Below are 26,970 nucleotides of genomic sequence, written 5' to 3'. Positions count from 1 at the left end.
TTTAATATGTAATACACATTCACATATCAATGAAATATATCAAAAGGGAAACTGACATTTATTTTCTTGGAGAAAGTTATTGATGTATTATTACTGAGATTTGATTCACATTAATTTGCTCCCCACACAGGTCATTGCAATGGATGGGGAGGTTCACATATCGTTACATTCGATGGTCAGTACTACAGTTACGATGGAAGCTGCAGCTACATTCTTGTGGAAGAAACAAGTCCATCCCTTCACAATTTTGGTGTTTACATTGACAATTACTACTGTGATACACAAAACAGTCTCACCTGCCAGCGTGGTATTACTGTGAAGTTTGAAAATCTTGAAATACAAGTCACAACTATCAATGCAAATGAAATTCAAAGTCTGGTAACTATCACCTTGATTTTTCTTCTGAGTGCTTTGCCATGTGTTGAACGAGGGTGGCCAAGATAATGCAGAGATGGAGATGAGTATCTCATTACTAATGGCAATATAAATGGGAGCATGAGAAAATCTTCCATAGACACATAAATTTAAAAAGGTTGATGGAAGAAAGGGCCAATCAGGGTCTAGGTGCCAAGAGGAAGGTTGCAACACTGAATGAGTAACGTTTTCACTTGCAAAGAAGAAACAGCCACACACTAAAAAAAGCAAGAAGTAGCAAAATTGAATAATAGATAGAGAGAAGATACTTAAAAAGACTAACAGCATTGATGTTGAAAAGTTAAGTGGACAAGATTCATTCTTGGCTGCTGAGGGTGCGAAGGGTGGAAACCATGGAAACCTCTGATCTTCCTCGAAAAGGTGGAAATGTGAAACAGTATTTAAAAAAGCAAAGAGGAATAAAGAGGAACAGCCTGTAGAATAATCTCAACGATATTAACTTATTCTGCACTTAAGCTGCACAAAATAAAATGGCATTTGAAAAAAAAATGTACTACTGCATAAAAGTTACGTGCTATTGTTAAAGGCAAATCGTTCTTAATTTAGTTAACGTGATGGAGAATAGTGCTGTTGCTGTGAATATGGACATTCAACAAGCTTTTGATAAGTATCATACAATAAACCTACAGGCAAAACTAAGGCCCATGGGATTAAAGGCCATATGGATACAGTGATAGGAAAAGGACAGAAAGGAGTTGTGAAGGGATGTTCTTGAAGGGAGAAAGCAGAGTGCTTTCCTGGGGTCAATACCAGAACCACAGGATCATCTCCGAGGGCCAGAACTTGGAAAGCCACTGGCACCCTGATATACATGCCATTTCAGCCTTACCACATCTATCAAAGTGCGAAAGAGTGGTATCCCAATCCCAAATAGTGACTGGATGCAATGCCTTGTGCATGATGAGATATAATGTCATCACAAGGTGGAATGAAGTTGGGGCAGAATAAGTCACATCCATCTGAAGAAAGTTTAAGCGAAGCTAAACCTCCCCCCCCCCCCACCACCCCTGAGCCACGGCACTTACCAACAAGTCCAAAGACAATTGTTTCCACAACCAGTACAACCGGTGCCACTACACCTACAGCATCACCCACAACCTCAACAACTCCCATTACAGGAACACCACCAGGAACCACGCATGAAGAGACGACAACCTGCACAACCAAAATAACAGAAACTATGCCAACACCCACTAGCACCAAGTCAACAACAGTTACACAGAAGCCAGTGGTATCCATAAGTACACCATCTCAATCAGCAACTACAGTGTCCACAACCACAGCACCAACACCAAGTGAAAGCACAACACTGCACACTCCCCCTTCATCAACAGGCACAACAAGCAAAACCACAACTACACATTTCACCAGCTCCACAACTACAACAACCAGTCTAACAACACCGACACAGGTACCATCCACCCCAATGCCAACAGTCACACAAACAGAAACAACGTCAACAGACAACTATCACCACAATCAGTACATCCAGTGCATTTACACTTACAGCATCACCCACAACCCCAACACCTCCAGTCTCAGGAACACCACCTGGTGTCACAACTGAATTGACTACAACCTGCACAACCGAATTAACAGAAACTACACCAACACCATCCTCCAAGTCTACAACAGTTACACACACACCAGCGTTATCCACAAGTACACCATCTCAATCAGCAACTACAGTGTCACAACCGCAGCACAGATAATGATATCCACACCTTAAAGATGGAGCAGGAAAGGAATTATTGCAATAGTGAAGCACTTCAACAACATGGACACGAGAGAGGCTGGAATTCTCTTCTGATGGTTGTGAAGGTTGAGACTTTTGTTAAGACTGTTAGAAGATCTTGATAAGGAGGAGCTGGTCCCAGTGACATAAGAGTTGAGGAGCAGGCAGAGGTTCAGAGGGCTTCTTATGCATGGTTATTTTTCTATGTATGATTCTATGTGATAATCGTTTTGCTTCTTTGAAAATTTCTGAAACTTTGTCTGGTTATTCAGGTAACAATTAATGGAAGTATTGCGTCACTACCATATTTCAGAGATGACGTGAGGATCTTCAGGTCAGGCATTAACATAATGATTCACATTCCCAAAATAAAAGCTCTCATCACTTCTAGTGGTTTAGCTTTTGCAATCAAACTTCCGAGTGAACTGTTTGGAAACAAGACCCAGGGGCAATGTGGTAAGGATGAAGATTGTTTCGCAGACTCTTTAACATAACGCATTTCGAATAAGAACATAAGAAATATAAATAGCTTATAGTTGATATTTTATCTCAATCACACTCGTATCCCTTGATTCCATTGATATCCAAAGATCTATTGAGCCGTATCTTTAATAGTTTCAGCTCCTGAGAATTCCAGAGAAAGTCCTTCCCATCTATGTCCTAAGTGGTGAACTCCTATCTTGAGGCTGTGAGCCCTGGTTTTGGATGCCCAGCAAGGGAACATCCTCACTCTATCTATCGTGTGCCCAGCAACATGTTTGCATGTTTCAGTGAGATCGCCGCTTATTTCTCTAAACAAGAGTACAGGTCCAATCTGCCTAGCTGTCTGCTCACATGACAAACCCACCAGCCCGGGAATCAATCAGGGAACCTTCAGCAGACTGCCTCAATCAGACCTGTCCTGTCTGCAGTATTCCAGGTGCAGCCTCAACAAGACACTTTTATATTAGAAAGAAATGTCCTTGCAAGATTAACATGCCAGGTGAAGTGTTTATCTTCCCCGTCATGAGAAAGAAAGACAAACCAAACTGGTTAATTTTAAGTACCTCTCACATTGCTGCTGAATGATATGGACAGAGACTTACAAATAAGTAAATTATCTGCCCTTGAATCTGATGAATAATGTGCGGTGTTGATTCTGTACACTTAACAGTAGCTACATACGCTCCCTTATAAATGGAAGCAGGCACTCTCACAAGTATCTTGATGAACACTTGAATTGCTGAGTCATGAAGTCTATGGATTTAAGTGCTGGTAAATGGGATTATTATAGATGGATACTTGATGGTTGGCAGGGATGTGGTGGGCTGAAGGGCCTGTTTCTGTGCTATATCATTCCATGGTTTCTGTATTACTTATGTTGCAGTTGTACAGGTTGTTGTACTGTGTACAGTTTTGGTCACCCTGTTGTAGGAAAGGCATCACTAAACTGGAAAGAGTGCAGAGAAGATTTACGAGGATGTTGCCAGGACTCGAGGGCCTGAGTTATCGGGAGAGGTTGCGCAGGCTGGGTCTTTATTCCTTGGAACATGAGGGGTGACCTCACAGAGGTGCATAAAATCATGAGGGGTATAGATAGGATGAACGCACACAGTCTTTGTCCCAGGGAAGGGAAACTGAAAACTAGAGGCCATAGGTTTAAGATGAGAGGTGAAAGATTTACAAGGGACCTGGGGGGGGGCTTCTTTACACAGAGGGCGGTGTGTTTATGGAATGAGCTGCCGGAGGAAGTGGTTGAGGCGGGTACAGTAATAACATTTGAAAGACATTTGGATAAGTGCATGCATAGGGGGGGTTTAGAGGGATATGGGCCAAACGTGGGCAGAGGAGATTTACCAGGATGCTGCCTGGATTGGAGAGCATGTCTTATGAGGATAGGTTGTGCAAGGTAGAGCTTTTCTCTTTGCAGAGGAGGAGGATGAGAGGTGACTTGATAGAGGTGTACAAGATGATAAGAGGCATAGATTGAGTGGATAGTCGGAGACTTTTTCCCAGGGCGACAATGGCTAACACGAGGGGACATAATTTTAAGGTGATTGGAGGAAGGTATAAGGGAGATGTCGGGGGTAAGTTTTTTTACACAGAGAGTGGTGGGTGCGTGGAACGCACTGCCGGCAGAGGTTGTGGGGGCAGATATATTGGGGACACTTAAGAGACTCTTAGATAGACACATGAATGATAGACAAATGGAGGGCTATGTGGGAGGGAAGGGTTAGATAGATCTTAGAGCAGGATAAAATGTCAGCACAACATGGTGGGCCAAAGGGCCTGTACTGTGCTGTAGTGTTCTATGTTCTATGTTCAAATGGGACTGGCTTGGTGGTCACCATGGTCAGCATGGACAAGTTGGGCCGAAGGGCCTGTTTCCATGATATATTACTCTCTATGACTCCCTGTACAGTTCCGGAGGGTCTGTGTACCATCCGGCACCTATTCCTTTCTGCTGTTTGTCTGGTTGGGATAATCACACCTGATTTTAAATTGCCCAGAATCCTTTATGCGGTGTCGCTTCATAATCATCAAGACTGGGAAGACTGAATTATTCCTCTGCGAAGACACAAGGTGCTGGAATCTGGAGCAAAAAAGAACAAACTGCTGGAGGAACTCAGTGGGTCAGGCAGCATCTGTGGAGGGAAATGGACAGTCGACATTTCAGGTCGAGACCCTTCAACTGGACTGAAAGATGGAGGGGAGATAGTCAGTGTAACAAGGTGAGGGGAAGGGGGTGAAGCAAGACCTGCCAGCTCTTGCCCCTATCCCTCTTCCTCACCTCTTTATACTGGATATCTCCCCTCTGTCTTTCAATCCAGATGAAGGGTCTTGACTTGAAATGTCAACTGTCCATTTCCCTCCACAGATGCTGCCTGACGCATTGAGTTCCTCCAGCAGTCTGCTTTTTATTCCTCTCTAAGTCGAGATCACCGTGCCCAGCTGTAATCACCCATTGCTGTAACATCAGAGATCCAACAAGACTTCCCTTACTTGTATGGCTCAGAAGTTCACTGAAAAGAAACTCAAGTAGCCCTGTGTACAATGGATAAAATAAAAGATTAAAATGTTGATATATTCATAGGAAGTTACTAGGTTAGGCTGTGAACACATTAGGCCATATTAAGATGTCTCGAACAGATCACAAGATTGAAAGGTGATACATGACTGGGTATGTGGATACATTCCTACATCTCTAAAAATATATAAATGTCTTTAAAACCATGGAGATTGTGTTAATTGTAAAACATTGCTTACAGATTTTCTTAAATTTCCTTGTAGTCATCTAAACAATATATTGAGAAATTTATTTTGTCTTTTCATTAAACTAATGTTGAACTTTGCCATGAGCATTTTAACCAATGCAGTGGAAATATCGCACTGTTGAATTTCAATTTGCCACTTTATCTTTAACCCCGAAGTAATATTAAACGCTGCACCTTCTGACCCCACTCTAAATGCATTTCCCAGAGAAAATAATCACAGAATCACAGCAGAGCTCTCTGCAGAAATGTGACTGCATTTTCATGCCAGCAATTAACTCTGGCCGAGAAATGCTGTGAATTTGTATTTCAGAAAAATGAAACAGACTGTTCCTAAAGCAGGAGGTTTGCTAAAGTGTTTCAATCTAGAGCAGTATCTATTAAAAGAGACAAAAGATGCCTTAAAGACGATGCATGCAATAATATTGGTAAAATGACATTTGCTGATCATCTGGCTTCTTAGGAACGTGTAATAATATTCAGAACGATGACTGTATTCTGCCCAGCGGAAAGATTGTGTCCTCCTGTTCTGAAATGGTTGATCACTGGCAAGTCAAAGATCCCAGTAAGCCAGGCTGTAATGGACCATCCACATCACTGACTACAGCACGACCTCAAGGGACAATCGTCCCTCAAACAACTCAACAACCTTGCAGATCCAATTCTCTCTGCAAGCTCATCACAAGCAAGTAAGAAACTTTATTGGATATCCGCTTTCTGAGGTTTACTAAGTTCCATCAGCTCTGAGTTTTTGGTTAGTCAGGAAATTAAATAAATTATCAAAACTGATTGATACAAATCCAAGGATGATTACAATAAAACACTGTCTCAAGGTAATAAGTCAAGACAGGACAGGGAAAAATTGGATGAGATGGGGTTATCAGCAGGGTGACCAAACGACTTGGTCTAACTATAAGAACATAAAAATATAAGAAACAGCATGAGCAGGAGGCCATTCGGCCTGTCCTGGTCAGGGTTTGAGAATGGAGGCTGAAAGGTGAGGGTGTCAGTTTTCAGAAGGATGTGGACAGCAACTGACCAGATGGAATCATCTACAAAGCCAGAACGTGATGCAGGGATTAGAAAGTGGGTTTTCTCAGAGGAGATGTGGAAACTAACGGGAATAATATATTTGTTCAACAGAGGTTAAAGCAAACTTTTTCATTTGAATCAGATGGAAATCCATACTATCTGACCAGGGAATTCTTTAAAGGACAGTGCAGGTGAAACTTTGCTCTTCACCTGTACTTCGTACCGAGGATAATAGTTTTCGATTTTTTTTTCAAATGTTAATGATATTTATTATTTCTAGGTTGTTTGAAGAATGCCACAGCCTTGTTGCACCAGACTCCTACTACCAGGCATGTGTGCATGACGAGTGCCTGACACCGAGTACCCCAGTCGTGTGTGCCAGTTTGCAAACTTACGCATCTACATGCATGACTCACGGCATCTGCATTGACTGGAGAAATTACACGCATGGAGAATGTCGTAAGTATTACATAGTTACATTGTACGTCAGGCAGAAACACAGGCTAGTATTTATGCTTCAGTCACACCTCCATCAAGCCCCATCGATGTCTCCTTCTACTCATGTTTGTCAAAATTCCCAGTGAATGCAACAGTCCTGTTCACCTCAACTACTCTTGGGACAGTAAATTCCTCCTCTGATCATGCAGTGCTTTTGTGATACAAGGTAACAGATAAGCAAGCTTATGTGAATCACCTAGAGAAATAAAGGTCTGCAGATGCTGGAATCTAGATGAAAAACACAATGATGCTGGAGGAAATCAGCAGGCCAGGCAGCATCCGTGGAGAAACGCAGGTGGTCAACATTTCGGGTTAGGACCCTTCTTCAGGACTGAAGATGGGAAAAGGGGGAAGCCCAATATATAGGGGGGAAAAGCAGAGCAGTGATAGGTGGACAGGCGGGGTGGGCACAGGGTGGTGATAAGTAAGTGATAGGTGGACAAAAGAGGGGAGGTGGGAGTTACCTATGTAAGGAGTTTGTACATTTTCCCTGTGTGTCTGCGTGGGTTTCCTCCGGGTGCTCCGGTTTCCTCCCACATTCCAAAGACGTATGGGTTAGGAAGTTGTGGGCGTGCTATGTTGGCGCCGGAAGCGTGGCGACACTTGCGGGCTGCCCCCAGAACACTCTACACAAAAGATGCATTTCATTGTGTGTTTCGATGTACGTGTGACTAATAAATAAATATCTTATCTCAGAGGAGATTTGAGGATTTTTTTTTCACCCAGGGGGTGGTTGCAATCTGGAATGCACTGCCTGAGAGGGGGTTAGAGGCAGAGACTCACAACATTGATGAAATATTTAGGCAAGCATTTGGACTGCCAAAGTGTGGAAGGCTACTGACCAAGGGCTCACAAATGAGATTAGCACAGCTGGGGACACCAGAGCCTGCAGATGCTGTGATCCAGAGCAACAAGCAATCTGCTGGAGAAACTCTGCAGGTGGAGCAGCATCTGTTGGGGGGATGGGGGGGGGGTGTGGGGGGAAGGAACTGTTGACGATGCAGGGTCTTGACCCGAAAGGTGCTGCTTAACCTGCTGATTTCCTCCAGCGGGTTGTTCGTTGCTTTAGTGTTGTTGGGGACTTGGTGGTCAGCACAGAGATGGTGGGCTGAAGGGCCTGTTTCCGTGCTGTACGGGTCTATGACACTCCTGCTCTGCCGGGCGACTCACTGTAACGTACGGAGATTTACCTTCTCCCCGCAGCCGGCGCTTTCACCTGCCAACAGTTCTGCTTGCTCAGGCTCGTCAGAAGCCGTGAATCTTTTCTGATTATTTCAATTTTTCGCCTGTGTGGTCCTGCTTTCAGTTTTTAACACTTGACCCAGCCTCAACCTTTGCACTTTGTCAGATTGCTCCCCCCTCATGTTTTTCATTCCTTGCATGGTTTTGTTTACCTTTATATCCCCGACTTGAAACAGCAGCAGGAACTGTTCTGCCCAAGACCACAGGAAACGGCAGAGAGTTGTGGACAGCCCAGTCCATCATACAAACCAGCCTACCCTCCATGGACTCTGTCTACACTTCCCACTGCCTCAGGAAAACAGCCAGCATAATCAAGGACCCCTCCCACCCTGGTCATTCTCTCTTGACCTCTCAATCTACCTCGTCGTGACTGTTACACTTTATTTGTCTCCCTGCACTGCACTTTCTCTGCAGTTGCAACACTACATTCTGCATTCTGTTTTTTTTCTTTTAACTACCTCACTGGACGGTACGCAAACAAAAGCTTCTCACTGTACACTGGTACGCGTGACAATAATAAACCAAAACCACTACTTCTGGAATTAAAAGAGCTACAAAGCATTGCTGGAGAAAGACGCTTATGAAACCAGAGTGATCCTCTGATCTCTAAGGTTCACTCACCTTTAGCAGAGCAACTCAGTTTGAGTGCAGATTACTTGGAAGTTGTGTTCAATGAGAGGTCCGTGGGCAAAGTGTCTCAGGTAAACATCTGTCCTCTTGGAATATGCCAAAGTACAATTATATTAGCCCATGTCCTTAGCATGAAAAGAAAGATATGGTTTAGTGTTAGATAAGGTAAGATATCTTTACTAGTCACATGTACATCAAAACACACAGTGAAATGCATCTTTTGTGTAGAGTGTTCTGGGGGCAGCCTGCAAGTGTCGCCATGCTTCTGGCGCCAACATAGCACGCCCACAACTTCCTAACCCATACGTCTTTGGAATGTAGGAGGAAACTGGAGCACCCGGAGGAAACCCACGCAGACACGGGGAGAACGTACAAACTCCTTACAGACAGTGGCCGGAATTGAACCCGGGTCGCTGGCGCTGTAATAGCGTTACGCTAACTGCTACACTGCCGTTCCTGCCATTAAAGGCATACAGTAAAATCTCAAAGACAAAGACACTCTGTTTCAATCCTTTAATTTTTAAGAGACATAAAGTTCCACTAAGATGTAGATTTGGTGATGGTCTTGACAAGAATTTTCATTTTTCAATGCAGCTTTTAATTGTCCCTCAAACAAGATGTACAAAGCATGTGGGATCTTTGAAAAAGAAGATACTTGCAGTTCAAGGTTAGTTATGATAACGCTGCTCTCAAAACTAAATATATTAGTAATTAAGTAGTTTTAACGTATTTACTTTATTTGTACCCAACAGTCGGGATTACTGTACAGTACTAATATCTATGTATGTTTTTAAGCAATGTCGATTGGACTGGCCTTAACTTATCAGAAGGATGTTTCTGCTCCAAGGGTACTATCCTATTCAGCCCTGATTCCGACCTTTGTGTTGATAAATGTGGTAAATATTGTGACTCTTTTATTCTGTGTTTGTACTTTGAATGCCTTGCTTATTATTTGTGCTGCTCTCAAAATCTTTCAATGCAAGGAATCTTTTCAAATTTATGTAAGCAAGTGTATGTTTGGTTTTACAGGATGCCTCGGACCTGATGGGTCAACCAAAGAGGTACGCATTTGATAAATCTATGCCTCATTAAAACATTTGATTACCAAATTTACTCAGTACATGAGGGAGAGAACAGGCAATTTGCAAATCCACACAAAACAACTGTCCAATGAATACATTGCAAAGCATCACTGTTGTTGACTCAGAGGTACACTCTCTACCACAGTCAGTGCTGCTGTACCATCAAAGATGCTGCACTTCAGATCGACCATCACAGTGAAGATACAGCTACTCTTTCAGATGGATACAAAAAATCCACTGAACTTTACAAAGCACTTTGGCCTAAGGGCAGCACAGTGACACAGTTGCCTCAGAGACCCAAGACTCAATCCTGACCTCTGGCATTGTCTGTGTGGAGACTGCACGTTCTCCCTGTTTCCCTTGGGTGCTCTGGTTTCCTCCCACATCCCGAAGATGAACAGGTTGGTGGGTTAATTGGCTGAGTGTGTAGGTGAATTGTAGAATCGGAGGGGGGGGGGGGGATTTGATGGGAATGTGGGTTAAAAAATAAAAAATGGGGTTAACGTAGGATTAGCGTAAATGTTGGTTTGATGGTCAGCACAGACAAGGTGGGCCGAAGGGCCTGTTTCAAGCTGTACGTCTCTATGATCGTCTCCCTGAGACATGTCATCCCAATGAAACTAACATATGAATTAGGAGCAGGATCAGGCTGGGCCCCTTGCGCCTGTTCTGCCATTCAATGAGTATACACACAATAACCTTTCAGAGTGTCCTCCTTCCTAATCAACAGTCTATCTATTGATCTCTGCCTTAAAGAATCTGCTTACATCACCCTTTGATGAAGAAAGTTCCAAGGACTCACAGCCCTCATGCTTCTTCCTGTTTAATCTTATCAGCTGCTGATTGTTTGCCACCTTTCTTTACCTGATGCCTCTGCTTCATCAGTGTAGATATTTTATGTTCAAGGTAGAGCGTGAGAGAAAGTAACAGTCACACTTACAGCACAGAAACAGGCCCTTCAGCCCAACTTGTCCATGCTGACCAAGGTGTCCATTTGAGCCAGTTCCATTTGCCTGTGTTTAGCCCACACCCCTCTAAACGTTTCATATCCATGTACCCGTCCAAGTGTCTTTTAAATGTTGTCAATGTTGTCAACCACTTCCTCTGGCAGTTCGTTCCATATAAACGTTACCCTCTATGTGAAAAATTTGCTCCTCAAGTCCCTTTTAAATCTTTCCCCCTCGCATCTTAAATCAATGCCCTCTAGTTTTAGACTCCCCTACTCCAGGGGAAAAGGCTGTGACTGTACACCTTAACTAGGCCCCTCATGATTTTATAAACCTCTGAAAGGTCATCCCTCAACCTCCTACCCTCCAGGGTAAGAAGTCCCAACCTATCAAGCCTCTCCTTACAACTCAGCCCTCTGGTGCCAGAAACATCCTGGTGAATCTTTTCTGCACCCTTTCTAACTGAATGACACCCTTCCTATAGCTGTCCTGTATTCCTACACTCTTCCTGTAGTCCAAGTGCGGTCTCACCAATGCATATACAACATCATGTACAGCTGTAACATGACATCCCAGCTCCTGAACTCAATGCCCTGAGTCATGAAGGCAAGCATGCCAAATGTGTTCTTCACCATCCTGTCTACCTCTGTTCCGTATTACACCAAGCAGCTATTAGTTTGGTATTTATCTGAGAATAACGTTTTTAAAAAAGAGCATGATTTTAAAAAAAGATCAAAGTAATGCACAGAAAATTAAGGAAGGGGGAAGATATGACACCTTTGCGTGGCTGGACAACAACTGAGCATATTGGAGTTGGTCATGGAAGAGAAAGCAGAGAAACTATTATATATGTTAAAACATTCACAGAGAAATTCTAAGAAGTAGAAAAGTCTAAGGAACTACAGACAACTTATCTTAATCATTGTTAGGAAAGACAATAGAATTGCACAAACCGTTCTGGCTTCATGACACACGTTCAGCACCCATAGTCCTTTATAAAAAGCTGTTTGAAATAACTTGCTCTTAAAATAGAAACTGGCACCTTACATGAAAAATACATCAAAAATAAATCTAACAGGAGGGATTTGGTGGGAAAGTAAGTGGGCTAGGCTGAGATTCTTCTGTAAGAATTACGAGGCAGGCTGATCTTTACCACTGTTCAGAAATGCTCACCTGCTTCCTTCCATAGTGTATACTGGCAAATTATCTGCACATGACTTGTGAATCAGTTCATGTTTTAGTGTTTCCTGCAATACAGACGGCATAAACCTTTTAACACAGCAGGGTCATCTTGTTTGAATGCACAGAAAGCTCAGTGCAACAGCCAATCACTGTTACCTTTTTTTCCCTTCACTAGATTGGTGAAAAATTTAAGTTCAACTGCCAGGACTGCATCTGTGACAAGATCACACATCGCGTCATCTGTCAGCCTTCCAGCTGTCCTGATTTCCCGGCGACAACCTGTGATGGAGAAGGATTTATCAATGTTAATGTAACAATCCCAGATGACAATTGTTGCACAAAACCCACGTGCAGTAAGTTCATTGTTACTTTATCATATTGTTTTATAACTTGGATCGTGCCTGCAATAAGATGATTTGAATGAGAACTCAGTGGCATTTCTGTTTCTCCTCCATCTAATATCTTTTTTAGATAAAAATATTCTGCCCGTCAGAAAACGACAGACACCTTAGGTATGAACAAAAAAATGCTGAAGCAGCCGGTAGTGTTTACAGCACATTTAGTTTTTATTTCAGAATTCCATCATCTGCAGTTGTTTTTTTGTTTGCAGTGTTTGAAACCTTTCTGGTTCAGACCCGTGAATTGATATATTTACAAGCTTTCCGCTGGATTGCTATTGAATGGGGCAGGTCAGCCAGGAACAGTGGGGCAGGCTGGAGGGGCCCAATGGCCTGTACTTGCTCTCCGTTTGCTTATTTTCACCTCCTGACACCCAAATGCCTTTTCTCCACCTACATGGCACATCAGGTGGAATTCCTGCCATACACCGGCTCTAACAACACGCAAGAAGCACAGCACCATCCGGGCTGAAGCGGTCCATTTGTCTGGTAGCCCGCCAACCACCCTAGGCACTCATTTCCTCCTCCACCAGTGGTCGCAGTGTGCACCATCTGCAAAATGCACTCCAATTACTTGCCCAGGCTATTCCGACATCATCTCCCAGACCTGCAAACTGCAAGAAGGGCAGTGGCCAGGTTGGTTTACCACCACCTGCAGATGCCCCTCCAAGTCCCACACGTCCGGACTTGGAAATGCATCACTGTTCTTCATCGTCGCTGAGTCAAAATCCTGGAACTCCCTCCCGGTAGCGCCGTGGGAGCACTGTCACCAGGAGGGCTGCAGGATTTCATCACCAACTCCTCAAGGGCAATTGGCGAAGTTCAATAAATGCTGGGCTTGCCAGTGACACACGTTACTAAAGATTAATAAATTAGATTCTATTTGGGATCGGCAAACATGAATATGAAATTGATGTCAGACTGAATGAAGCTTCAGTTTCTAGTGGACCTTTGTTATTCCTGAGTACTTGTACCCCTGTCATTAAGGAACTGAGCCTGAGATGGTTTCATTGTCACTGCAGAGATGTACTCTGCAACTGTCCCAGTTTTCACCTGAGTTAACAGATTAGGAAACCCGGAGACACCTGCTATGCACTGATTCCATCCTGTCCCACAGCTGACTGACTTCCTGCTTTCCACAAGGGGAAAAGTATTCTGCCATTGATGCTCAGATCTGGAGTTACATCACTAAATGCAGGATCTGTGGTTGGTGATGAGCTGACCACTGAATTACCCAGTCCAACCAGGGAGGGCCCGAGACATCAAAAGTGTCTTTCACGAAGCGACGCCTTCGATATGGGACCCAGAGCAAACTCTGATCTGAGAAAGAAGCAAAAAAGCTTTGCCGTCTGGCTTGGTTGGAACTGTTAAAGGTTATCAGAAACTGAATGATTCTGAATGTTTACATATTAAAAGAAAACAGAGACATTTAAACATTTTAAAAATAATTTATTGCAAACTTTTCAAAACTGATCATTTATAAAGTATTAAAAATCAAAAACAATTAAAATACAGAAATATTTAAAATATCCTCAAATGATATGAAACGTCTACCTCAATCAATACTGGCCTAGAGCCAGCAGCCGTTCCCTACCACTGAAATGAACAGGGATGCACTCCCTGCCCAGGTTGTGCACAGTGATTGGAAATGAGTGGATGTTCACATTCCCAGATTGCCCACATCTTTGGGAAATCCAGGTTCACATGGAAACCCCAACATTGCTCATTGTTACAGTAAGCACTGACACCATCTATACTGGTAAATGCCGACACATCCCACAAAATCTAGGCCAATGTATTTTATTCAAGCACATAATGGCAGAAATAGCTTGAAATTCATTTATAACAATTCGATTTGATTCATACATGCTTTGTGATCTATCTAGGGTGCGACATCAACCTCTGTCCTCAGGTTGATATTGAATGTGACCTTGGGTTTAAGGCATCATCAAAGATTCCAGAAGGGAAATGTTGCCCAGTTTATTCATGTGGTAAGTTAATATGACACTGTGTGTGGCTGAGTATACTTTCACAAGCAGCAAACCTGCAGTTTCTTAACTCATACTTAAAACATAACCATTGTCTACAATCTACGTAAAGAATAAGCACAGAACGAGGAAGGGCTGTCACACCTTAAGTCAACCTCCGTCTAGTTGACAGTGCAATCTTACGCATTATTCACCCTATCCTTGAACAATCTTGTGTCCTGGGAAAGGCAGAAGGAACTCAGGAATACAGCCAATTTAGCACAATTTCTGGGAAATGTCTTGCTGACTGAAACAAGCTCCAGCACAATGCTTTAGTACAAGAATCAACACAGTTTTAATTCAGATTCCACCAGCGGCTTAAGTGTAATTAATTCATAATAAGCTCTGGGAGATTTCTCTGAGGCTTGAGCAAGCTTTAAAGAACTGCAGTTGTCCATTACCCATGAAGTTGAGTCCAGTGGACCCAGGTCTAGATCAGTCATTTGTGATCAGTCATAAAACGAGCAGTAGTCCTGGTGAACACCACTGCATACTTCCCTCTGGTCTGAAAAAAACAACTCACACACTCTTTGCTGTTTGTCCATTAACCACTTTTATTGCATCTTTACCCATGCGGGCTTCAGTTTTGCTAACAAATCTATTGTGTGGAAGTTATCCTTCAGGGAATTTTGAAACTGTGTGCACAAGTTCAACTGCAGTAACACTGTCTGCCTCTCCATTACACAAAGCAGCTCAATCTAGTTAGTCCAACAGGATCTTCCTTTAAATAATGTGTTGACTTTCATTCATTAACCTCTAATTTTGCAATTCTAAGAGTTACATCAGCAATGCTAGGTTAACCCACCGTAATTATTAAGATTATCATTTCCTTTCTTTCAACAGAGATATAACAATTTTTCCACTCTCTTGTATCGAGGTCCACAGGTTTTGGGTAGAACCTCCACAATTCCCAATTCCAATCCTGCACGCACCCCACCTTATGTTTGATTCCATGTAGATAAATTGGTTTCCCGTTAGGAATGTTGATCGTATTTCGTGTAATACATCTGACATTCGATCTGTTTTTGAAGTTAAGTTCAGCTAATTCAATAAAATCAGCAGCCACTGTGATACAGCATGTTTACTGATCAAAGTTGAATTTCAAGACACGCATCTGTACCTATATCCACATTCTCCCCATTCATTCAGATCTGTCACCAAGGAGTGACTCATTGCTCATGAACACAATGGGCTGCCTCACTCCCTGCCTGACTCACCCACACATAACAAGAGAGAGAGGATGTGGTAAAGTACTAAAATCTCAGGATCAAGCAAACCATTCCTGATTTGTTCAACTGTACAGCAGTAATTGAGATCTGATGTTTTCTAGCAAACACAGCCACGAGCCTACTTTGACATGCAACATCTGTAGGCACTATGATTTACTTTTCACACCCGTACAAGTCAGGTCCCACACAGCAGCAACCCCTCCCCCCAGTCGCCAGGCACCCAGCTACGCTACAGACAATTTCTGGAGCAACAGACGATCTGCTGGAGGAGCTCAGCAGGTCGAGCAGCATCTGCGGGGGGAATGGAACGGTCAAAGCTTCGGGTTGAAACCCTGTGTCAGGACCGCAATGTCTCACGGCCAATAACCTACTGATCAGCAAGTCTCTGGGACGTGGGAGCAACCCAGAATACCCAAGGCTGTCACTGTCACAGGGTGACCTAGACAGCACCCTTACAACCATAGAATACTACAGCACAGAAAACAGGCCATTCGGCCCTTCTATGTGCCGAAATGTTATTCCGCTAGTCCCATTTACCTGCACCCAGTCCATAACCCTCCAGACCTCTCCCGTCCACGTATCTATCCAATTTATTCTTAAAACTCAAAAGAGTGAGCCCACATTTACACCGTTCCACACTCCCACCACTCTTTGAGTGAAGAAGTTCCCCCCAATGTTCCCCCTAAACCTTTCCCCTTTCACCCTAAAGCAATGTCCTCTCATACTCAACATATAAATAAATAAATAAAGTCGTACTCAACATGGTGGGCCGAAGGGCCTGTATTGTTCTATGGTTCTATGGTACTTATCTCTCCTAATCTAGGTGGATAGAGCCTACTCGCATTTACTCTGTCTACACCCCTTATAATTTTGTAAACCACTATCAAATCTCCCCTCATTCTTCTGCGCTCCAAGGAATAAAGTCCTAACCTGTTCAATCTTTCCCTGTAACTCAACTCCTGAAGACCCGGCAACATTCTTGTAAATCTCCTCTGCACTCTTTCAATCTTACTGATATCCTTCCTATAGTTAGGTGACCAGAGCTGCACACAATACTCCAAATCTGGCCTCACCAATGTCTGATACAACCTCACCATAACATCCTTGGTCAGGATCGAACCTGGGCCACTGAAGCTGTTAGACCGCAGTGCTAACCACTGCGTCACCCTTATGCTGTGGATAAGAATACAGGATGTAATTGAATTCAACACACTGAAAACGAAAATGTACTTGATGTTGATATATACTTCTTCTGCTTAGAATAATTGTGTCACTAGTCACCGCACAACAGGCAGGATGTGGTAACAATAGAGAGAGTGCGGAAGAGATCCACCAGGACGTTGCCTGGAATGGGGGGCTGTAGATATAAGGAGAGATCGGACAGGCTGGGTTTATTCCTACTGGAACGTCAGAAACCGAGGGGTGACCTTACAGAGGTTTATGAAACGAGGAGGGGTATGGTTAGGTTAGAGAGTCAGACTCTTATTCCAGAGGACACAGGTGTAAGATGAGAGGGGAGAAATTTAAAGGAGGGGTAAGTTTTTCCACACAGGGGGTGGTGAAGATCTGGAACAAGCTGCCAGCAGATGTACTGGAGGCAGATTCAATCACAATGTTTAAGAGGCATTGGACAGGTACTTGGATAGGAAAGGGGTAGAGGGAAACAGGCTAAGTGGAGGGAAGTGGGATTAGTATAGGGAGGCACCATGGTCGGCATGGACGAAGCGAGCTGGAAGAGCCTGCTTTGTGCTGTAGGTTTCAGTGATTCTATATTTGGCTGAATTAGCTAGTTTATTTCAAAACTATTAACCTTATGAATCTTGTTCTGCTTCTTTTGTAGAGCCACTGGGTGTTTGTGTGAATGAAGGGTCAGTGTACTATGTAAGTCGATTGCTTTGAAAGTGCCCTTTTCTTTCCCACTATCAGTTCGTTTTAAGCAATGAACCAAAGTAACTAATTTTCTCCCCTCCATGCAGCCTGGTGCGATTATTCCTCTCACCAAATGCCAAACGTGCACTTGCCTCAATGTAACAGATCCAGCTACTCAGCTGAATATCATGTCATGTCGGAATAAAGAATGCAAAAAGGACTGTGCACAAGTAAGGATTTATATGTTTCAATTCTGAGAATAGTTAATTATTTAGCAGTAATTGCGTATTGAAAGTGGGTGACCATTTAATGACACTGGCTGTGCTACTCACCAGCTACATGTTGACCTCAGGCCTTGGCTAGTAGACCCCTGCCAGCTATTCAAATAGTACACAAACCTAGAAACAAGTAAATTGTGAGTGAACTGTGGTCCATTGGAGAGAATAGTATCAAAATAATAAAAAAAAGACAAAGAGAAATAAATATTGAAATCTCACAATTAAAAATGAAGCATTTTTATTTTATCGCTGAGATCAAACAGATGTTTATCAGGGAACTAATGAATGCATTTTGCAACAGGGATTCGAGTACCATGCGATGACTGGCGAATGCTGTGGTAAATGCGTCCAGACGCAATGTGTGATTCACCAAGGAGACCAACCTGTCCATCTTCTGCCGGTTTGTATAATCATATCACATCAAGATAAATAACTGACTGTCGCTTATTTTGCGACATTGTCAGTAACTAATTCCTTGTTAAGATTCCATAATGCACGTGATGTGATAGAGAACCTGATCACCTTCTCACCTGTTTCATCAATTTGTGTTGTTTCTTTCTCTCTCCCTCCCTCTCTTGGTTTCCTTTCTATTTCTATCTGCTCTTAACCCCATTTCCCTCTCTCCCGTTATCCGTTTTATCTCCTGCTTCTTGCAATATTTTTCCGCCTGTTTCTCAGGACAGAGGTAGTGAGAGGCAAGGTGGGACAAAGTGGGACAAAGTGGGAATATTAATAGTCAAAGCCTGCAGACTGCAATGGGGTGAAAGTCGTTGGGAAGATATTCCTAAATCCCGGCTCTCACACTTTTTCCCCTTATTAATCCTTTTTTACACCTTGGCATCAGAATTTAGTGGTTTTATTTTATTTCCCAGCTCTTTTTTCTTCTCTATTTCTCTCATCTTTTAATAAATAAGCAGCAGATGGAGTTCACTTGCTGAGCTTCAAATGCAGCCGCCACTGCACGTGGACAGATCTCTTCAGCAGGCCACGTTTATTGATGCCAGGTACCGTAAAGCCAGCCTAAACCACATCAAGGCGACTTTGTGACGACTGCAGCATTCTGACCTGGGGGCCACTCAAGAACCTCACAGGAGGGAGCTTGCCCATGATGTTCCAACTGTGACTGCAGCTGTGTGGGACAGGTGGGAGATAGAGAGGTAACTGCTTCCACAGAGGGCCAGGACACACAAGCAGTGCTGCCAGAAGTTCAATGACCTCAAGGTACTGAGCAAATTCTCAGATGCCCCTCATATCCTGCTCACTCCACTCCATTCTCATTATAGACTTTATCATCAGGACCCTTAGTTCAAATACATATGAGATGAGACAAGATAAGATCTCTCTATTAGTCACATGTACATCGAAACACACAGTGAAATGCACCTTTTGCATGGAGTGTTCTGGGGGCAGCCCGCAAGTGTCACCACGCTTCTGGTGCCAACATAGCACGCCCATGACTTCCTAACCCGTATGTCTTTGGAATGTGGGAGGAAACTGGAGCACCCGGAGGAAACCCACGCAGACACATGGGGAGAACGTACAAACTCCTTACAGACAGCGGCTGGAATTGAACCTGGGTCGCTGGCGCTGTAATAGTGTTATGCTAACCGCTGCACTACTGTGCCCCATCCTAATCTCGCACACATGGCCCTGTAACAAACCACACAAACTTAGTCTGTAGCTTCTGTACAGTGTCCGTGCCCAGTCCAGCCTGAGAAATAACATTCACTCTTCTTTCTTGTCAAGGCCAGGGTAATGCATAGTTAGAGGCAGAGAGGAGATGGCAGTGGGCTGGCATGTCTACATCTCTTTCTGATGGTGGCACTGATGATGATCATTGGAGAGAACATCCCAGTGACAGTGCTGAGATCCTGAGTGTGCTCCAACCTGGTCCTCCTACCTACATTCCATTTACCCGTTGTCCACAAGTGAAGCATGTATCCCTGACTTTTCTCCCAGTCTCCTACCGTTGGGCCTCTCATCCTTTAAGATAGTCCAAGACTGCAATGTGAGCAGTGGGACATAGATCAGCTGGAAAGTTGGGTGGAGCAGTGGCAGATGGAATTTAATCCAGACAAGTGTGAGGTACTGCACTTTGGGAGGTCAAATTCTGTTGGGACCTACAGAGTAATTGGCAGCGGCCTTTATTGATGTACGGAGAGACCTTGGGGTAGAAGTCCACAGCTCCCTGAAAGTGGTGACACAGGTGGATGGGGTAGTACAAAAGGCATTTGGCACGCTTGCCTTCATAGGTCAATGCTCGAATATAAGAGTTGGGATGACATGTGACAGTTTTACAAAGCATTAAAACTTTTTTTAAAACTTTACTTATAAGGTACGGTTACAGGCCCTTCCGGCCCAATGAGTCCGCGCCGCCCATTTTAAACCTATGTTAACCTACCCATACGTCTTTAGAATGTGGGAGGAAACCGGAGCACCGGGAGGAAACCAGGAGAAACACCGGGAGAACGTACAAACTGCTCACAGACAGCGACGGGAATCAAACCCCGATCGATGGTGCTGTAATAGCATCGCGCTAACCACGACGCTACCGTGCCTGCCCCATGGTAGTTGGACTGTATGGAGTATTGTGTACAGTTCTGGTCACCACACTACAGGAAGGATGTGGTAGCAAAAGAGAGAGTGCAGAAGAGACTCACTGGGATGATGTCTGGCAGGAGGGCTGCAGTTGTGAGGAGAGATTGGCACTGGTAGGAGCAGAGTCCTTTTTCTCCAGGGCAGGGAAGTCTAGAACTCAAGGGCACAGGTTTAAGGTGAGAGGGGAGAAACTTGAAGGAGATGGGAAGGGTAGGTTTTCCACACAGAGGGTGGTGGGTATCAGGAATGAGTTGCCAGAGAAGTTGATAGAGACAGATACGATCACTATGTTTAAAAGGCACTTGGACAGGTACTTGGATAGGAAGGGTATAGAGTGTATGAGGCCAAATGCAGGCAAATGGGATGAGCATGGATGAGGATCACGGTCGGCATGGACGAGGTGGGCGAGAGGGCCCGTTTCTGTGCTGCACCATTCTATCACCCACGAGAGGCAGGAGGAGAAGAAACAGCTCCTCAAGCAATTCATCGACCAGGTACGCAAACCAGCAAAGCGCTTTACTCTTACAGCACTTACAAAAGTTGCCGAAGGGTCGCCAATTTCAACCATAATTCTCCTGCAGGGATATTTTATCAAACACTTCTGAATTTGGAAAGAAATGTCACACCCCAGTGAAAACCTAAAATGGGAGTTCTGGGCGTTGCTGGCACTTGGACACACAATGCAAAGGTCAGAGCTGCAGTCTTTGAGGAGCTCATGCAAGTCACACACGCCACTGTGGCAACTTGCAATGGAGGGACAGGAGAGGGGAGAGAACATGACCCCCAGGTTACTCTATGAGAGCCTGAAGTGGATCAGATCCACACGGGAAAAGAAGCCCTTTATATCAAGGTGTCCAAGACGCTGTCCTGGACCATGGACAAGCCTTGCTCTGCAGGAGGTGGCAACAGAACTGACTTACAGAAGCAAGACACCACAAAACACAAAATATCGCCACCTCATCAGATGTGCTATCGACATGTGGTGCCTTTAGCTGCATCACCCTGAGCTCTCAGGCACCAGGCCACAGTTACTTCACCCGCTGACAGTCAAAGAGCGCGGCTCCCTCCTTCTCCCGCACTCACTCACGCCCAAAAGGCACCAGTCCCCCCTGGTGACACTTGCTGACAGCCAGTCAAACATTCCTCATCCGAGTCAAAGAATATTCTGCAGATGCTGGAGTCTGGAGCAATACGCAAAAAGTGCCGGATCAGGCAGCATCCACGGAGGGAATGTTTATTTCCAAGTTGTGGGCGTGCTATGTTGGCACCAGATGCATGGTGACACTTGCAGGCTGCCCCCAGAACACTTCGATGTCCATGTGATTAATAAAGATATCTTACCTTAAAGAAGAGGTAAGAGGAATAAGACATTTGGCCTGCCAATGAGACCCTGGCTGATCTTTTACTTTACTGCACTAATCATCTTTTCCTTATTTCTTGAATGTCTAAAAATCTATCAAACCCAGTCTTGAACATACTCAGCCACTAAACCTCCAGTAGATTCACCTCCTGTGGGTGGAGATTTTTTTCATCTCTTTCTGACCTCTTATGTTGAGACAGTGACCACTGGACACCGCAACCAACAGAGAGATCAACTCCACATTTCCCTGTCAAGCCCTGCATGAAAACCAAATGCTGGAAATCTGATATAAAAACAGAAAATGCTGGGACGCCTCAGCACGTGGAAAGAGTTAATGTTTTAGGTCAAAAATTCTGTTTCTCTTTCCACAGATACTGCCTAACGTGCTGGGTGTTTCCGGCATTTTCTGCTTTTAAGCCCCATGAGAATTCTGTGTATTACAATTTTCCTAACTTTTGAAAATATTCGATATCGACTTTACCTCCACATTTCTAAAAGTGTTTCTTTCTGCTTTTCAAACTAATTTAACCTTTTTTAGCACCAACTGCTTAAAATGTAAAACAACATTCATAGAAATAAATAACTGAAGAGTACTCTTGCCTTGTGGGAGATAATACCCAGGCTAATTTTGTGTATGCATTTTTTCATGCTATTGTGTTTTTTTTACTTTGGTTAACTACTTGTATTCGGCCATTTGCTGACAAAATTGCAATGAAACTATATTCAGGTACATTATGACGTGGAAATCCACAAATGGGTAACTGTCACTAGAAAGTAATTGCTGTTTATTCTGTGCTATGGGACACATTAATGATCACAATGTGAACTAAACATATAATCGGATCTCCAGGTCGGTAATGAGTTTTCAATGAGACATATATCCCACACATTAAACCTAACACATAATAAGCTGCAGATACTTTCTGAAGTGTTATCTTCTTTTTCTGTTCTAGCCTGGGAAAGAATGGCCTTCACCTTATGACAAGTGTATAATTTATGAATGTATGAAAATCAATGAGAGCTTAATTTCAACCAGTTCCAAGGTAGTTTGCCCTGATTTTCATCCAGAGAACTGTGAACCAGTAAGTATACATATGTTTCAAATACTTAATGGAACTATGAATTTGTAATACAATATTTATAAAATGTACTTAGAAATGGACCAACATATAATTAAAATTACTCTGCTGAACATCCAGTGTTAGTGCACAGCAATTTACAGTAAAAACAAGTTTAAGTTAGCATTTAGAAATTCCTACTGATGCAAACTGTCCTTGATACACCTCACATTGTAAGAGACTGCAGCAGTGTTTGTACCCATCTTGAAGGAGGCTTGTAAAATAATTTAAAACAGATTTCAATAGGCATCTGAAAGTTAGTGCTACCCAACGATAGAGTTAACAAATGCTCATTCAAATAATGAGTTAAAATCCTGTTTGATCCTTCTAGTTGTTATATTTTTATAAGTTATACAATTCATTGTAAACTGATCACATGTGACATCTTACAATTGTTTGATGTTACAGGGCACAATTACCACAACTACAGATGGCTGTTGCAAGACCTGTAAGTATTGAAAATCTGCAGTGTTATTTGGATAAAGTATAAAAAAAATTGTTGCTAGTTCTTTAAACCGCTCAGTGGAAGTGTCCCCTTTTCACATTTCTGGCCTTTTGATGAGTGGAACTAAATCAGTAAGGATTAATCGACAACATACGGTTGGCGCTAAGTATTCAATGGAAACAAAAATTGCTGGAAATACTCAGCAGGTGAGACAGCATCTTGTGCTGTGGAAAATGAGCCATCGGTTTGGGTCGATGGCTCTTCATCAGACCTTTATTGCTAAGCATTTAGCCATGACACAACATGTCCTCCACCTCTATCCAACATCATGGCCTGAATATTAACTTCTCAATCTACTGGGAGCTGTCAGCAAGAAGAGCCAAAGTGTTCCGCAGCATGCCTGTTCACTGTAGCAGGAGTGTATTACTTCTGGATTTCTGAATAATTGGAAAAAGCCACAGGGATGCTGATCCGTGTGGTTCACTATTAGCCATGCTATTTGAAGGCACACTGCAAACATGACAATTGATGAGTTCTGGAAGTGGCTGCACAACACACAGAAGCCATGAAAGGACTGCGGATGCACAAAGACCAGCACTGTTCCAGTATTTGGACCGTGGGGCGATGAAGAACCTGCAACATATTTCCACATCAGAATAGTGTGCAACTCGCAGGAGAACTTGAGGATTCTCCCAAGTAAGCACTTGGCACTCCCAAGTAAGGCGGTAGTTCCTGGGAGTTTGGGAGGTGCCAGAGAAACTGTGGCAAGTTTCTGCAGTGCATTGTGTAGATAGCACACACTGCAGCCACCGTGTGCTCATGGCTCCAGGATGCTGATGGTGGTGTTATCAGTGATGGTGATACCATCGAAGAGTAAATGGTCTCTTGTTGGAGATCGTAATTGCCTGGCACCCTTACGGCACAGATGATACTTGTCAGCCTATGCCTGACTGTTAAGATTAAGATCTTTTTCAAGATATCCTTATTAGTCACATGTACATCGAAACACACAGTGAAGTACATCTTAGAGTGTTCTGGGGGCAGCCCACAAGTGTTGCCACGTTTCCGGCGCCAACATAGCACGCCCACAACTTCCTAACCTGTATGTCTTTGGAATGTGGGAGGAAACCAGAACACCCGGAAAAAACCCACACAGATGCATGGGGAGAACGTACAAACTCCAAGGTCTTGCTGCATGCAGGCACAGGCGGTTTCGTCTGCCGACGAGTTACCACCGCACCAAATTCTCAACTTTACTCTTTGTTTAAGGCCACTCTGTACAAAAGCATAAAAGGGTCTGCTCTAAAATGAAGAGCCACCAAAATTTGAGAAAAGTATGCTCACTTCCAGCTTCAGGAACAGAAAACTTGGATGCGTTTTAAGCACTCAAATTTTCATAAACATTTTTGGCCACACATCAGTGAGTGAGTGCTGCTGTTCTCTTTACATGTAGGATGTGCTGCAGTCATAATGTTTGTCTTTCCCATCATTTATAGGTCAAGAAAAGGAGAGCTGCAAGCGTGAGACGACAATGGTCCACATTACCCATGAAGGCTGTAAATCAATAGAAAAAGTGGAACTAGCTTCGTGTGAAGGAATGTGCGGTACTTACTCCAAGTGAGTAACATTACCTTACTGTCACCCTAAATTACTTTTCTGTCTCATACAATTTCCTTGTTTAATTTGTGTATTTTATAGAACAGTACAGCACAATACGGGGCCCTTCAGCCCACAATGTTGTACCAACCTATATAAACCTACCCCATGATCAATCTAACCCTTCCCTCTTACACAGCCCATAACCCTCCACCTTTTCTTACATCCATGTGCCTATCCAAGAGTCTTTTAAATGTCCCTATTGTATCAGCCTCTTGTTGTGACCTTGTACCTTATTGCACTGCACTTTCTCTGTAGCTGTGACACTTTACTCTGTACTGTACTGTTATTGTTTTTACCTGCACTCTGTACTAACTCAATGTAACTGCAGCGGTATGCAAGACAAGTTTTTCACTGTACCTCGGTACAAGTGACAATAATAAACCAATACCAATATAATACCACCACTGTCAGTGAGTTCCAGGCACCCACTATGCTCTGTGTGAGAAACCTACCTCTGACATGACATCTCCCCTAAACTTTCCTCCTCTCACCTTAAACAGATGTCCTCTGGTATTGGCCATTGCCGCCCTGGGAAAAAGGTGCTGGCTGTCCACTCCATCTATGCATCTCATAATCTTATATACCTTTATTTTCTGTCTCATAATTGACAGGTATTCTTCAGAAGTAAGTTCAATGGAGCACAAATGTACTTGTTGTAAAGAGATGAAGAAACACCTAAGAGAAACTGTTCTGTTATGTCCCGATGGAAATACTATTCATTATCCATACATCTATGTTGATGCATGTGATTGTGTGGAAAACAAATGTGAAGATCAAACCAACTCAACCACCAGCAACAGAGCATACAAAGTCTCTCGAGCAAAACGCAGCCTATCCATGACCAATGCATCTGGAGAGAATCGCAACTTAATTGACTCAAGAAGAGGGATGGACAGCGCAAGCTTTAGCAAAGCAATTGAACCCAACGAAAGTAAAGTGGAAGGAAACCGACAAAATCATCGTCAAGAAAAGCAACCGAAGGAGAGAAAGCAGAGGCATCGCCAACGAATGAACGTGAAGCAACTTAGAAAGCACAACTAGGATAAATCAAAAATGTTCGCAGATCACATTAATTATTTGCAAATCTGAAAACTTCTGCTGTTTATGGCCTTTATTCTTTCATATTAGTTACTAATTATTTTATCAGGCAAACCATATAACTTCCTATTTATTGTCTTGCCTGATGAATCATTGTGCGCAAAAGAAAATAAATACCTGTCAATAATTCTAAATAATTAAACTATAAAAGTACATCAATTTGTTTATCATCTCACAGCTTTTGATTTTTGTGTAAGTTCTTTTCAAGGTTACCATCATTACTCAACATCATGACCTCGACAGCTTGGTGCATCTTTCATTGTTGAAGTTAGAGCATGCTTTTGGACTCAAACAGAATATGGAACGTAGAGCAGTAACAGCGCAGGAACAGGCCCTTTGACCCATAATGTTGTGCTGATCCAATTAAACCAGTCATTAAATGGCTAACTAATCCCTTCTGCCTACACAATGGCCATATCCGTTCATTCTCTGTGCTCATCTGAGAGCCTCTTAAAAGTCCCTATCGTATTTGCCTCATCACCACCTGTGTAAAACACCTGCCCCACTCATCTCCTTTGAACTTACCGCCTCTCACCTTAAATGCATGCCCTCTAGTGTTAGATATTTCAATCCTGGGAAAAAGATACTGGCCGTCTACTCTATCTGTGCCTGTCATAATCTTATAAACCTCCATCAGGTCTCCCCTCAGCCTCCGCTGCTCCAGAGAAAACAACCCAAGTTTGTCCAACCTTTCCTTACAGCACATGCCCTCTAATCCAGGCAGCATCCTGGTGAACCTCTTCTGCACCCTCTCCAAAATTTCCACGTCCTTCCTATAATTGGGTGACTAGAACTGAATGCAATACTCTAGATGTGGCCTCGCTATAAAGCTGCAACATAACTTCCTGACTCTTGAA

General features: G+C 43.3%; 1 protein-coding gene across 1 annotated transcript in view; it reads left to right on the top strand.

Annotated features, from left to right (window-relative positions):
* LOC127578015 (mucin-2-like) overlaps nucleotides 1-26,056 on the top strand; it is a 148,510-nt gene extending 122,454 nt beyond the window's left edge. Inside the window, exons 60-71 of the mRNA XM_052029721.1 lie at nucleotides 131-378; nucleotides 2,443-2,626; nucleotides 5,885-5,969; nucleotides 6,734-6,912; nucleotides 9,651-9,719; nucleotides 9,853-9,884; nucleotides 12,210-12,387; nucleotides 17,529-17,569; nucleotides 22,747-22,875; nucleotides 23,320-23,359; nucleotides 24,853-24,973; nucleotides 25,627-26,056. Coding sequence (XP_051885681.1) covers nucleotides 131-378; nucleotides 2,443-2,626; nucleotides 5,885-5,969; nucleotides 6,734-6,912; nucleotides 9,651-9,719; nucleotides 9,853-9,884; nucleotides 12,210-12,387; nucleotides 17,529-17,569; nucleotides 22,747-22,875; nucleotides 23,320-23,359; nucleotides 24,853-24,973; nucleotides 25,627-26,056 — 1,736 coding nt within the window. The remainder of the gene's footprint in view (nucleotides 1-130; nucleotides 379-2,442; nucleotides 2,627-5,884; nucleotides 5,970-6,733; nucleotides 6,913-9,650; nucleotides 9,720-9,852; nucleotides 9,885-12,209; nucleotides 12,388-17,528; nucleotides 17,570-22,746; nucleotides 22,876-23,319; nucleotides 23,360-24,852; nucleotides 24,974-25,626) is intronic.
* Nucleotides 26,057-26,970: the final 914 nt, after the last annotated feature.

Source organism: Pristis pectinata, chromosome 14 (assembly GCF_009764475.1).
Source record: "Pristis pectinata isolate sPriPec2 chromosome 14, sPriPec2.1.pri, whole genome shotgun sequence".
Taxonomy (NCBI): Eukaryota; Metazoa; Chordata; class Chondrichthyes; order Rhinopristiformes; family Pristidae; genus Pristis; species Pristis pectinata.
This window is presented reverse-complemented; position numbering and strand designations above follow the sequence as displayed.